General features: G+C 33.0%; 1 protein-coding gene across 1 annotated transcript; it reads right to left on the reverse strand.

Annotated features, from left to right (window-relative positions):
- Nucleotides 1-7,282: 7,282 nt before the first annotated feature.
- On the reverse strand, nt 7,283-9,131 carry LOC114393771 (E3 ubiquitin-protein ligase PUB24-like). Its single transcript, XM_028355213.1, has 2 exons — nt 8,485-9,131; nt 7,283-8,330 (listed from the first exon to the last, which is right to left on the reverse strand). Exons 1-2 carry the CDS (start codon nt 8,992-8,994, stop codon nt 7,620-7,622), a joined length of 1,221 nt encoding a protein of 406 aa, XP_028211014.1. The 5' UTR covers nt 8,995-9,131; the 3' UTR covers nt 7,283-7,619.
- Nucleotides 9,132-14,514: the final 5,383 nt, after the last annotated feature.

Raw genomic sequence — 14,514 nt, forward strand, 5'->3', positions numbered from 1 at the left:
AGTCTATAAGTTTAGAAATCATTGGGTATTCTGACTTCGATTTTTTCGAAATATCTTAATAGTAATCACTCCACATAAGAATTCTCATTTGACCATATTGGTGTTCATAGCAAAAAATATTAACTAGCTAAATTATCGTAACTAATTTGCCTGTTGTAGCCAACATTAAGAAACAATGGGATGTTTATTAGGACAATGTGATGTTTTAATTATAATTCTTACCTTTTTAATTATATTAATTAGTCATTATTTCTGATTAATTACCATGAATATATATATTAAATAAGGTTTATAAAGTTTGAATCAGATCTTTTAAAAATAATCTAAGGACTTATGTTTTCCATGCAAATCCCTTTGATAAATTTATTTCATCCCATCTATGTTTTTTTCAAACCCCTAATGATTTTGTTCTACTTAATGTTTTTGTTTCCCTTATCAATTGTCGATCCAAGACCTAAAAATAAAACCCCCAAATTAAACACTCATGTTATTTGTGCATATTCACGGTGGGGGTTGAACTGCTCACCCAACAATTAAGATGTGTGGATGTTGTTCATAAAATGTTTATTGGTGATGGACTTAATTTCTTGAAACACTATGTGGTGTCCTGGTGTGTAAGAATTGGTGAGGCAATGGATATTTTTTCTTGCACTTCTTTGCTTGCGATAATGCTATGGATTCAAAGGTGAGAATGAAAAGCAATTCATGTTTATGTTGCTCTAAGGAGTTATGGCCTTCTTCATACTAAGGATAGAAAAACATAACAAATACATGTATGCCTTCCTTTTTCATTTTTCTTTTCTGCGTATATTATTCAAAGGTTGGCATTGTTGTGCAGTGTAGTTCCTACAAATGAGATGAGACTCACTCTTGGACCAGTATATTTTGAAAATGTTGATCTGAGTATGCATCAAGTTTTGAGGTGCTGTATATATTTATTCTTTGATTTGGATATATTGGTTCCAAGATTTTTGGTATATAATTTTTTTTCACTATGTAATTAATTTGGTGATTAAAATATAATTTATTTTGCATTGCTTCCCAGGCAATAAGTTATTGGATATATGTTTGATTTGATATGGTATAAATTACTAGCCTCCTCTTTTGTACGCTTGTGTTGTGGTTGTTCTGTTTTATTTTTATTTTTATCACGTAATGGATAATTGGCGGAAATAAATCATGGCCTAAATCTTTATCAGTATCAAAGTTTAGATTCTTGATCACAAAAATAACATTTGATTCACTCTTTCAATTTTGCATTATAGCTTCTTCCTTTGTTTCCTTTTTTATGTAGAATTTAATAAAAATGTATACGTGTCCAATTTTAATAAAAAATATTGATAATCCTATTTGATAATTGTAAACAATAGAGGGAAATAACTTCCTATAAGATTTTGAATTAATTCTGTTATAACAAACTCTCTATATGCAAGAATTCAAATAATACAAAATCAATGAATGTTGAGATATCTCCTTACATGGTATCGGATTAAGCCAATCGATCTGAATCCATGGCTTCCGCTTTCACAGTCTTTATTCCTCAAACCTTCTCTTTAGCAATTTCCAGCAAGCTCATGAAAGATAACTTCCTCGCCTGGATGCAACTTGCTAAATCAACAATTAAAGGATATCACTTGAAACAACATATCACTGGGGTCACGCGATTCCCTCGAAGTTTCTCACCAAAGAAGATGAGGCGAAAGATTTTGTCAATCTTGCATATGAAAATTTCAAACAGCAGGATAACCTTCTTAAATCTTGGCTTTTGGAATCGATGGACAATCAATTTCGCATTCGCGTTGTTGGTTGCATGAAATTTGGGCCATTCTGAAAACCTATTTTTCTTCATAAAATGAAAGCGTGAATCAAGAAACTTCGCATTCAACTTCGGAACATCAAGAAACAGGGATCAATCAATGAATATTTGGTCCAAATCAAGCAGATTGTTGAAACCCTTGGCGCAATCTGTTCTCCCTTGACAGATGAAGAACATATTGATGCAATCTTTGATGGACTTCCTGATGAGTACGATGGGCTCATCACTTTGTGTCTCACTAGATCCGAACCTTTCACTGTTCCTCAAATTGAAGCCTCTCTCATGCACCAGGAAGAAAGATTGGAGCGTCACAAACAAAGGGACACCACCCCTATTCAAGCACATATTGTACATAGTCAAAATCAGTCACGAAGAGGGTTTCATAACACTCCTCGTGGCCGTGGTCCAGACAGATTAGGCAATCATGGTAGAGGACGCGATGGCCGACATAATTTTATTTCTTCCACACAAGGTCGTGGTCCAAAACTCCAATGTCAACTTTGTGGCTATGTTAGTCATTCTGCGTTTCACTGCTGGTATCATTTTGATGAAAATCTCACTGAACCAACCTTATCTGCGACCCTAAGCTAGAATGATGACTCCAACAACCACTTTGTTCAGGCTATGCTTTCAAAATCAGTCACGAAGAGGGTTTCATAACACTCCTCGTGGCCGTGGTCCAGACAGATTAGGCAATCATGGTAGAGGACGCGATGGCCGACATAATTTTATTTCTTCCACACAAGGTCGTGGTCCAAAACTCCAATGTCAACTTTGTGGCTATGTTAGTCATTCTGCGTTTCACTGCTGGTATCATTTTGATGAAAATCTCACTGAACCAACCTTATCTGCGACCCTAAGCTAGAATGATGACTCCAACAACCACTTTGTTCAGGCTATGCTTGCGGCTTCTACAAATCACATGGATGATTCTTGGTATCCGGACACCGGTGCTACCCACCACCTAACACATGATCTTGGCAATCTCATGATAAAAAATGAATACAATGGAGGTGATCATGTGCACGTGGGAGATGGTATTGGTCTAACCATTTCTCATGTTGGACATTCATCCTTTTACAATGGAGGTGATCATTTTACCCTACAAAATCTGTTATATGTCCCTGATATAACCAAAAATCTTATCAGTGTTTCCGAATTTGCAAAGGAAAATGGTGTTTTCTTTGAATTTCATTCTAACAAGTGTGTGGTTAAATATTAGGAAACTCAGCAGGTTCTTCTCAAAGGCCATCTTAAGGATAAACTTTATGTCTTTGAAGATTTGAAGCTTATTTCTCCAAGATCAAAATTTCCTATGTCTGCCTATAATTCTACTGTTCATGCTAATAATTTTGATACCTGGCATAGAAGGCAAGGTCATTGTTCAAATAAAATTGTCAAACATATCTTGAATCTTTGTCGCATTCCATGTTCTGAGAAAAATAAATCTATTTGCCAAGCATGTTGTCTTGGCAAATCACACAAATTACTGTTTCCTGTTTCTGATTCTTTTTATCACTATCCCCTTGCTTTGATTTACACTGATATATGTGGTTCCTCTCCCACACCTTCAAAAGAAGGCTACAGATACTATATTCTGTTTATGGGATGCTTATAGTAAATTCACTTGGCTTTATTTTTTACAAAACAGGTCAAAAGTTCCATCAATTTTCATTCAATTCAAAACAATGGTAGAGTTACAACTTAATACAAAGATCAAGGCTCTGCAAACTGATGGTGCCAAGGAGTACCTTGTGTTAACTAAGTACCTTGCAGATCATGGAATACAACACTGCATCTCTTGTCCTCATACACATGAGCAGAATGGTGCCCTGGAAAGGAAACATCAACATTTGACTGAAACAGGTCTCACCTTGCTAGCTGCTTCCTCCCTTCCTTCAAAATTCTGGGTAGAAGCATTTAGCACTGCCACCTTCATCATCAATCGCATACCCTCTTCGATGATTAAGTACAAGTCTCCCTTTGAGGTTCTTTTTCACAAAACCCCTGACTACTCCATTTTCAAACCGTTTGGGTGTCTTTGCGACCCCTATTTACGACCCTACACCAAAACCAAACTTGATTTTCGATCCACCCCTTGCATATTCCTTGGTTGCAACACCAAATACAAAGGCTATAAATGTATAACTAATTCTGGAAAAGAGTACACTGTCATCAATACTACCATTTGTCCAAATCAAAGACCAACTGAACTCACAACTCCCTTAACTAATCCTATTCCTACTTCATCTTCTATTCATGATCCGTTACCACCAAATATTAATCCTACAATTCATGACCCTGTCAACTCAGCCCCTAAACAACCTCCTCATCCTACTCCTACAACAATGTTCATCCCATGACTACTCGAGCTAAATCTGGTGTCTTTAAACTCAAAGCTTTATTGACAGAGATCACTCCCCGATGTACCAAGGATGCCATGCAAGATCCTCAATGGTTAGCTGCAATGAAGGAAGAAGACATGGCTCTCACATGGAATAAAACATAGGATCTCGTCCCTTTGCCTCCTCATAGGAAGGCTATTGGTTCTAAATGGATATATCGGCTGAACTACAATTTTGATGGCTCTGTAGCCAAACATAAAGCTAGACTGGTAGCTCAGGGGTATTCTCAACGATCGGGCCTTGATTATAATGAGACATTCAGTCCCGTTATCAAACCAGCAACCATTCGAACAGTCTTAAGCATTGTTGTCACCAGAAAATGGAATATATGATAGGTGGACATTAACAACGCTTTCCTAAATGGTTCCATTCAAGAGGAAGTATATATGTAGCAATCAAAGGGCTTCATTTATGTTAATCCTCATCTTGTTTGTAAATTGAAGAAATCTCTCTATGGGCTCAAGCAGGCACCAAGAGCTTGATTTTCCAAGCTTGCATCCAGTCTAATTTCCTTTGGTTTTAAGCCAGCTAGGTGTGATACATCTCTTTTTGTGCATGCTACACCTAAATTCATCACATACATTCTGGTATATGTTGATGATATCATAATAACAGGCAGCTCAAACTCTGCAATCCAATCTGTGATTTCCAAACTCCACTCTTTGTATCCTCTCAAAGACCTTGCTACCTTACGTTTTTTCTTAGGCATTGAAGCCAAACACACTACTACTGGTGCTCTTCTCCTCTCTCAATCCAAATACATAACTAATCTCTTATCCAAAGTCAACATGCATAATGCTAAACCCATAAAGACTCCTCTTGCCCCTGGTTCGAAACTGCAAATGGATGTTACTGATTCTTTTTCTGATCCAACTTTATACAAATCTGTGGTTGGAGCATTGCAGTATGCCACCATAACACGTCCAGACATAGCTTATGCATTCAATAAATTATGTCAGTTTATGCATAGCCCACTTGAAAGTCATTGGAAAGCCACAAAACGTGTTCTACGATATCTAAATGGTACTATTGATCATGGTTTAGTATTTTATCCTTCACAGAATCTTTTCATCACTGGCTATAGTGATTCTGATTGGGCTTGCGACTCCTCTAATATGAGGTCCACCTCAGGATTTTGTGTTTATTTGGGAAATAATCTTGTTTCTTGGCCTACGAAGAAGCAGCATTCAGTTTCTCGGTCTAGCACTCAAGCAGAATTCAGAAGTTTAGCAGCTCTAGTTGCCGAAATCAAATGGATAAAGTCCTTTCTTACTGAATTGCATGTCATCCAAATGAAGCCTCCTTTACTGTGGTGTGATAATCAAGGTGCAGTAATGATAACAACTAATCCAGTTTTGCATTCAAAATCGAAACATTTTGAATTGGACCTTTGGTTTGTTCGTGAAAAGGCTGTGAATGGAGAAATAGTTGTCAAGCACATACCCTCACAATTCCAAGTTGCTGATCTTCTAACCAAGGATCCCTCAAGTAGTACTTTTCTGAGCCCTTGACCCAAACTGAATGTTCATCAATTACCCACAATCAGTTTGCTGGGGGATGTAAACGATTGAGGGAAATAACTTCCTATAGGATTTTGAATTAATTTTGTTATAACAAACTCCCTATTTATAGCTAGAGTAGTTACATCTAGATTATTATAAATAAGTCTCATCTTCACATCTCTGTATGCAAGAATTCAAATAATACAAAATCAATGAATGTTGAGATATCTCCTTACAATAATAAACTAATTAAATCAAATAAATAATAAAATGAATTTTTCAGCTATCAAACAATCAAACAAACTTTTAAGTTAGCAAAAAAAAATATTTCTAAATTAGTCTCAATTATCATAATAATTGTCTCTCTAAAAGAAATCATTTTGAGTGATTAAATCATATGGATTAATTGGATATTATATCTTCTTAATCCCTAAAACCTTGGGACCTAGGTTGTGACAATTTAATGTCTCAATATTTTCTCTAATACAACAACTATTTAAATCAATATTAACTTGTTTAAGGAACTAACTTTGGTGTGACACTTGGGTCGATTTTACTTATAGGATGCATGAAAACCAATTTACTTAATTGAAATATGATAAAATCAATCAAAAGTATATTTAGGTAAAAAAAAAATTGTATAAACCATATAATGAAAGAACAAAATTAATATTTGATCTTTACTTCAGTGTGACTTTAAAATAAATCATACCAATGTGTATTATATATATATATATATATATATATATATATATATATAATTCAATTATGAAATATTATGGGGATTGCATAATTACGTCAGTCAATAAAATTTGATTTTTTTTTTTGCAATTTAAACCTAAAGACCTTATAATAAGTTTTATATTTTTATTTTTTATTTTAGTTTTTAATTTAATGTTTTATTTAAAGACCACTTTATTCATAATATTTCTAATTTAATCCTTAATTTCTTAATTGTGAATGCTATCCTCCGTTAGTGTTTTTGGTTAATATATAAATCTTGTTATCCATTAACCATAAATTAGATACCCAAAAAAGAGCATGCTTAGTCATATTTTCTTGGAAGTTATAACAAAAACAATTTTCAATGCATCAATTCAACTAAGGTTCATTTAATAAAATATAATATTTCACATTGTTTTTAAGTCACGTAAATCTTAGAGATAAAAATCTAATTCTCAATATGCACGTACCTTATCTTTTGGCTTAAAACTCTATACGTAAATCCATTAAGAAGAACTTGTAAAAAGAGGGCACGGTGAATGTGTCCTCACGACGAGAGATAATGAGAGTTTAAGGTTTTTTTTTTGTTATTATGTTATTGATACAAAATATCTATCACTTTGATGATTGATTTTCATACTAAAACCTTAATTAAGAAAATTAAGTTTAACACCACTCAAACCAACAACTCGTTGGTAGAGTAGAAGGCCTATCATTCAGAGTGAGACAACGAAAGTGGGAGGCCATTACAAAGGCTAACATTCAAAATTAAAAAAAATTAAAGATTGAATTAGGAATATTAGGAATAAAGTGATCTTTTAATAAAACATTACATTAAAAACTAAAATATAAAATTTGCTATAAGGTCCTTACCTTTAAATAGCAACAAAAAAAAAAAATTGATTGGCTAACATGGTTATATAATCCACATGACTTTTCATGATTAGACTATATATAATACATACTAGTATAACTTATTTTAAATTCATACTCAAGTAACAACCTAAAATATATTACACACTTGAGTGACATGATATCTACCACAAACAAAGAAAATAAGCACAATACAAAAAATATTTTCAAGTGTACATGCTTAGTGCTTCTTCTTGGTATTGAAGACAACAAAAGCATCACACAATTCACACAAACCTCCAAGTTACGAAGATGTCATCATCAGTATTTCACGTATCCACCAAAAGACGTATTGGGAATGCAAGGAGAGTTCGCCCAAACCTCAGAGTGCCCCTTGAGAATCTCCATCGCTTTGTCCTTCAAATACTTGGCACGATCAGCCTGAAGCACCATGCAAAGCTTCGCCACAGTCCCCACTCTCAACATCTCCTGCAAGACCATGGTCGTGCCCGAAAACTTCGAAACCTGTGAGAGAACAAACACGGCCCTATCGTCCACCGATGCCGAAACCTTCAGTATTCTCTCCGTCACCACCGCGATGGACCCTTCGTGGCTCAGAAACTTGGCTCTTCCGTTGGCGCAAGAGCACAAATGAAACAATATTGCTAGGGTTAGTTCCGTGATTCTTTTTTCTGGTTCCATTAGTTCGATCTCAATGAGTTCGTGAACCAAACCAGCTTCCACCATCGTGATTCTGTGTCGTGTCATGGAAGAAGCTCTTAGCAAGACGTGAAGTGCAGCATTCACCCCTTGTTGTGTTATCGCATGATGTCCTAGAATCTTCACCATTGTTTCGAAGAACGAGGGTTTGAGCCTCTCGAGAACGCGACACATGTCGTCCTTGCTGATGATTTTTTTTAGCACTTGAACCGCGTGTGATTTCACGGCTATGGAGTTTTCCATTTCGTCATGGCTTAGAAGCCATGCTAGAGAATCCAGTATTTGATCGTTGTCCTTTAGGAGAATTGCACACTGCAAGAAAAACTAACAAAATTGGGCCACGGAATAATTTGTGTAATTTAAAAAAAAAAAAAAAAAGGTTTATCATTTGTGATAAGGTAGAAAAAGCAATTTTCAACACATAATTCAGTCACTAATTCTTTGATTTTTTGGTAGTGAGACTCACTTCCTCCCTGGGGATCTTGACAAATTGCAATATGCTAAGAGCTTCTTCGAGACCCTTTTGAATTTGACCCTTTTTATAACAATTCACAATGAACATGATCATGGCCCTTGGCACACCAGCCTCTAGCAAGCACTTTTTGTTCCTCTCGCTCTCCGCGGCAAGAAGCTCCAATTGCAAGAGGCTTTTGGGGTCATTGAGGTCTTTGAGGAGTTTAAGGACTTGTATTTTGTTGAGAGGGGATTTTGGGGTCGGAATCCGAACGATGCCAAGTGAAGCGTTTTGGGTGCACCAAGCTTGGATCAATCGGCGAAGGGTGTGGTTAGGGGTTAGGTCAGAGTCTCTAGGGAGGGGTTGGTTGGACACGGGGCATGTGGTGTTCTTGTTGGTGAATAGCCATTGCTCTATGCTTTCACGATCATATGTTATGCCCGTTATGGCCGTAACGGGGTCCTTCATGATTTGGAGGGATATTGGGCATATGAAGTATTGAGGAACTTCAATTTCGTCCATGTGAAAAAAATTGGAAACCAATAATGGAGTACTAGTTTTGTGAAAAATGTACGCAAGAAGAAAAATGCAAGAATTTGGCGTGTTTATTGTGAAGAGAGTGTGTGTGAAAGGAAAACTAAGAGGGAGCAAGAAGAACGAGAGGGTGCTAAATGAATGGTAAGAGAATGCGGCTTAGAGATTTATATATTTTGAATTATAAAGAGGTGATTGTTTGGTCTGAGGTCAAAGGTCCAAGTGCGACATATAAATATTTATGGCAAGGTTTTAATTTCTTCATTCTTACCTATTCGGTGGTCAAAGGAAGAAAAAGTAATGAAGAATGGGGAGCCAAAATTAATTAAAGCGAGGGGAATTAGTTGTGACGTGTGTAGTGTAGTCTTGAAATTTAAGATATATCCTTTAATTTGTTGTTCAAATTAAAGAGATGGGGCAAGGATCGTAAGGTCAAATCTCTAATTAATTTTTATTTATTGCATCAAATCTCTAATTAATTAAAATTGTGTTAAACAATTTTTTTAGAAAAATATTGCAAAATTAATTAAACTAAGCGGGAAAAGATTAGTTCAAACGTGAAGATTATTATATTGGGTGTTTTTATTTTGAGGTTATCTGCATTCGTATCTGCCAGAAAAGGAAGCAATTAAATGTTTCATGACCATGTTGGGAATGGGAGTCAATTATTCGCAAAAAAATAGGATACTTATTCTTACTACATCTGAATCTGATCACATGGTCAAGTTGAAAGTTGAAACAAGTGTTAATAGTTTGCTTTTTTCATTTGGCTGGAGATTCCTATTATTATTTTGTCCAACATAATAAATTAATTTACATATATACGTTTCACATCTGCTATATATTAATTATAGGCGCCAATTGAGCGCTATTATAATATTTTTTGATGAATATATATATATATATATATATATATATATATATATATATATATATATATATATATATATATATATATATATATATATATATTTGAGAAAATATTTTATATAAAAATAAAAAGATTAAATTTAAACTGTATAATCACATATGAAATGTTAAAATTTAATATTAAAAAATTACATGATTTTTAAAATTATCACATAACATTAAATCTATATATATAAATGTTACTGAGTATTTTGTAATAGTACTCGTGTTCAATTATTTGTCATCAATTTCTTCCTATTAAATTCTCTTACAAACATCTCTTTGAAAAGACAAAACAACAACAAAAGTGAAATGAACACGTTGCTCCACCTAGCTTTCCCAACTAACATACAAGAAATAAGTTGTGTATGAACATATTTTGTAATAAGTATTTTGATTTAATAAATAAATAAACCATTAGGATGAGGGGGGGAAATCATTTTTCAATGAGCAAATTAAGTTTTATTAAGAAACTGATCACATCAAGGCACAAGAATCTTACATGCATGATAGATCAAAGGAGTAAAGAAAAACAAGTTATGGGGATGCTCCAGTGGTGAATCTAAAATCCTAAACAAGTCGGTGTAAGAAAGCTATTTACTTAGTAACTTTCATTATTGAGTAGAATCATTAGGGTAGACCTAGCTAATGGTAGGAGGTTTGTGATAATATACATGAGATTATATGTTTAAATTTCAGTGTGGTTATTGTACATAAAAAAAATTATCACTATTAAAAAGATAAGACATAAGCCATAAGTATCCTTGAAATAATTTAACAAAAAGTGACAATGTTACTTATATTTTAACATAATATATCGAACAAATTAATAAAAGAACAATCTAACTATATATAATCAAGTAATCAACAACGTGAAGAGGGTGTCGATATTTCTTCGGACGAACTTTGCAAGGCAAGCATATCGTGAGTTCCGCGCAAGCTTTTTGGTTTCCTCTTCTTTGCATAGCCCCGTAGCTAAGTTAATACGATTGGATTCCACTTTTTGCAGTCATTGGGATGACTCAAAGTAAACGTTAGAGTTAGCATTAATTAATATAGTACGTAAATATAGCGATGAAGTACTCTATGTATGAGCCTCATGTATACAGTATACTATAATGTCTTCGCGCTGACCGCCATGTCCACATTTATCTCGTTAGTCATTAGTTTTCCATTTATTTTTCGTTGACATTTTTTTCTCAATGAACAGATGGAGCTACCTAGTGATCAGTTCATCTTTGATGAATTTGGCTGAAAAATAAAAATTGAGAGAAAGAGAGAATTAATGAAATACAGCACATTAATTCTACGAAGAAATTTATTCACTGAAGATAGGTACCTAAATCGCTTTGCTTGCACTTTAGTTCACGATCTATCTTTTCGCACTAGATCTTACTTTTAATAAATAAATAAAAAAGTTATAGAAACAAAAAGATGGATGAATATCCCTTTAAAATAGTAAAAAAAAAAAAAGATTCTTCTGATAATCTTTATATGTTTTAACAAGAAGGTCGGGACGGAAATTATTTTATAGCTAGTTGATGCATCCGTGTATAATTTATAAGAGATTAAAATATGTTTATCATTTTTATAAAATTAAATGATAAAGTTTGATTTTTGTCACATGAATTTTTTTTCATCCTCCAAAATGAAAGCATTGTTGAAATTTCAATGATTAATATGAAATAATATTATAAGATAATTATATTAGTTATTTATCATTAATAAAAAAAATTTATGTGGTCAAATTAAATGAGTTTAATAGACTACTAAATAAGATGATGAGTTTAAATGAGGATATACCATTATTGGTCTATTAGGAAATAATAAGACTCTATCATGTTAACACACTAGAAGATTATAGTTTTTAATATATGAAATCAATACTTCTTCTCATCTAATACGAAGGTTCCATTGAGAAATAAAAGAATTTCAATTGAAAAAGAATCATAAAACCACTAGCTACTATAATAAAGTTGATTGCTTGTAATTTCACAATAATTGTTCAAGAACCTTAGATAAAAAACCATTAATGAATTCATATATTTTATTCTGATCCTTAATAATCAAACATGTAAATTTTAAGATTTGTATTTTTTGACTTCCGCATAAAGAATACAAAATATTGAATTAAGGATTAAAGATTTTCAACAAGAAACATAGAAGATTGTTTGATTATTAGGAATTAATATTTAAAGTTTTTTTAATATTGATTTCATTTTAGTATATATATTTTTGGCATAACCATTTGGTATCAAATTTTTATTTATATTGATTTAGAACTGGTAAGTATATATTTTTGTGTATATATTTATGAATCTGTGAATTTGATTTCCGTGAATGATATATGAAATAATATCCAATATATGATTATTCATGAATGAGGGAATGCTTTATACATAAAAAATAAATAATTTTTGTTTGAAATTAAGAAATCCATGAATGTCTTGTGGCTAATAACCTTATATTCTTGGAAGTAAGAATTAGAAATTGCTGAAAGGTGAGAAATTAAAGTTTTTTTTTTTTTTTGGATTTATGATTCAGAGAATGGTTGATGAAAATCGTTGATAATTTCCAAAACAGTATATTAATTTTACTTTGGGCCCATCACGTATTTACGAATTACTCTGAGCCTTTTTTTTTTATAATCGCTGCCAATGTTTTATAAAGCTTACCGGTGCATTGATATGATTGAGATTTAAATTTATTTTTAATCAACCAGTATATACAGTTTTGAGGGTTGAAATTAAAAGGATACTCTCCAAGATCATTTTTTCTCACTCAAGGAAGACTCGGCGGTCATGAACGTGATTGCTAAGTGATATAGATATACAGTTTTTTTGGTTTTGTAGCGTGAAACTTTTGTAAATTTAAGACTTTTTATTTTGATTAAATTGTTAGGTATTTTTAGTTGGACTAATTGAAATAATATATTGTTAAAGTAACTTTTGTTGGGTAGGTTAATTTGATTGAATTTACATAAATGTTGTATGAAATTATTTATACAAATTGTGTTTTGTTGGATCAAGTGGCCTCGAAATAATTAAGAAGGGGGGTTGAATTAATTATTACTGAACTTTTACTAATTAAAAAAAATTACCCTTCTTAGCCTTGTACTATGTTGTTAAGAAAGTAAAGAATAAAAATAAAAACTTAACCAAAAGTAAAAGCGATAATTAAAGTGCACAGCGGAAATTAAAAGAGTAGGGAAGAAGAAGACAAACACACAAGAGTTTTATACTGGTTCGGCAACAACTCGTGTCTACATTCAGTCCCCAAGCGAATTGCGGTCCTTGAGATTTCTTTTCAACCTTGTAAATTATTTTACAACCAAAGATCCACAAGGGATGTACTCTCCCTTGTTCTCTTTGAACAACCTAGTAGATGTACCTTCTACTAGAACTGATCCACAAGAGATGTACCCTCTCTTGTTCTCAGTCACAACAACCCAAGTAGATGTACCCTCTACTTGTACCACAAAGGATGTACCCTCCAATGTGTTAAGACAAAGTTCTCAGGCGGTTAGTCTTTTGAAACTTTGTGAAGGGGGATACAAAAGATATCTCAGGTAGTTAGTCCTTTGAAATCTTTTGTATAAGGGAAAGGGAAGAATCAAAAGAATTCTCAGACTGTGTCGTTTTGAATTCTTTGACATGGGAGAAGGGAGACACAAAAGAATTTAGGCGGTTAGTCCTTGGCGAATTCTTTTTGACAAAGGGAGAAGGGAATGAAAAAGATGAATAGCACACTTTTGTTTTCAAGGTTTAGAAAACCAAAAAACTTTAGAAAGCTTTTGGCAAAGGAAGAAGAAGAAGATGTTCAAAGAGATTCAAAGATTGTAAAGGATTGTTCTTCTTAAAAATGCAAGTTAAGGACTTGCTTTTATAAACTCTTCATGTCTGGTCAAGAAAACCATTAGAAGAGTTATAACCTTTAGAAAAACTTGAAAACCATTGGAAGAGTTACATCTTTTGATTTTTGTTCAAAACTTATCACTGGTAATCGATTACCAAATCATTGTAATCGTTTACACAAAACATTTTTGTGAAAGGATGTGACTCTTCACAATTGAATTTGAATTTCAACGTTCAAACACACTGGTAATCGATTACCAATATATTGTAATCGATTACACCATTTTGAAATTAATTAGAACGTTGTAAATTCAGTTGAAAGCTTTTGAAAACAAAATTTTGTCACTGGTAATCGATTACCAGAGAGTAAAAACTATGGTTCACTTGTAATCGAAAAAAAAATTTAGTCAATCACTCACTTAATTTTCCATATTCTCCCCCTTTGTTTTTGAGTTTAAGCTTCACTTGAAATTAAGTTAATTACTTATGTGAGTTTTTGACTTAATCCCTATTTCTCTCCCCCTTTGGCATCAACAAAAAGCCAAAGTGCGTAACAAATATAAAACATACATAAATTACTAATTATTCACAAGACATTAATTGAGAAATCTAAACCAATCATGAAGCAAGAAACATGAATAGATCAAATATATAAAAACTACATAGTCATATAACATAATTCATAATTGTTCAATCATACCATGCAAATAAAGGAAATACTAATTTGTTCAAATGTCATAATAAT

This window comes from Glycine soja, chromosome 2 (assembly GCF_004193775.1).
Source record: "Glycine soja cultivar W05 chromosome 2, ASM419377v2, whole genome shotgun sequence".
Classification (NCBI taxonomy): Eukaryota; Viridiplantae; Streptophyta; class Magnoliopsida; order Fabales; family Fabaceae; genus Glycine; species Glycine soja.

Coding starts and splice junctions, on each gene's coding strand:
- LOC114393771 (XM_028355213.1), bottom strand. CDS start 8,994: ATGGACGAAATTGAAGTTCCTCAATACTTCATATGCCCAATATCCCTC. Junction 8,331..8,484: donor TCAAGATCCCCAGGGAGGAA/GTGAGTCTCACT, acceptor TTTTTCTTGCAG/TGTGCAATTCTCCTAAAGGA.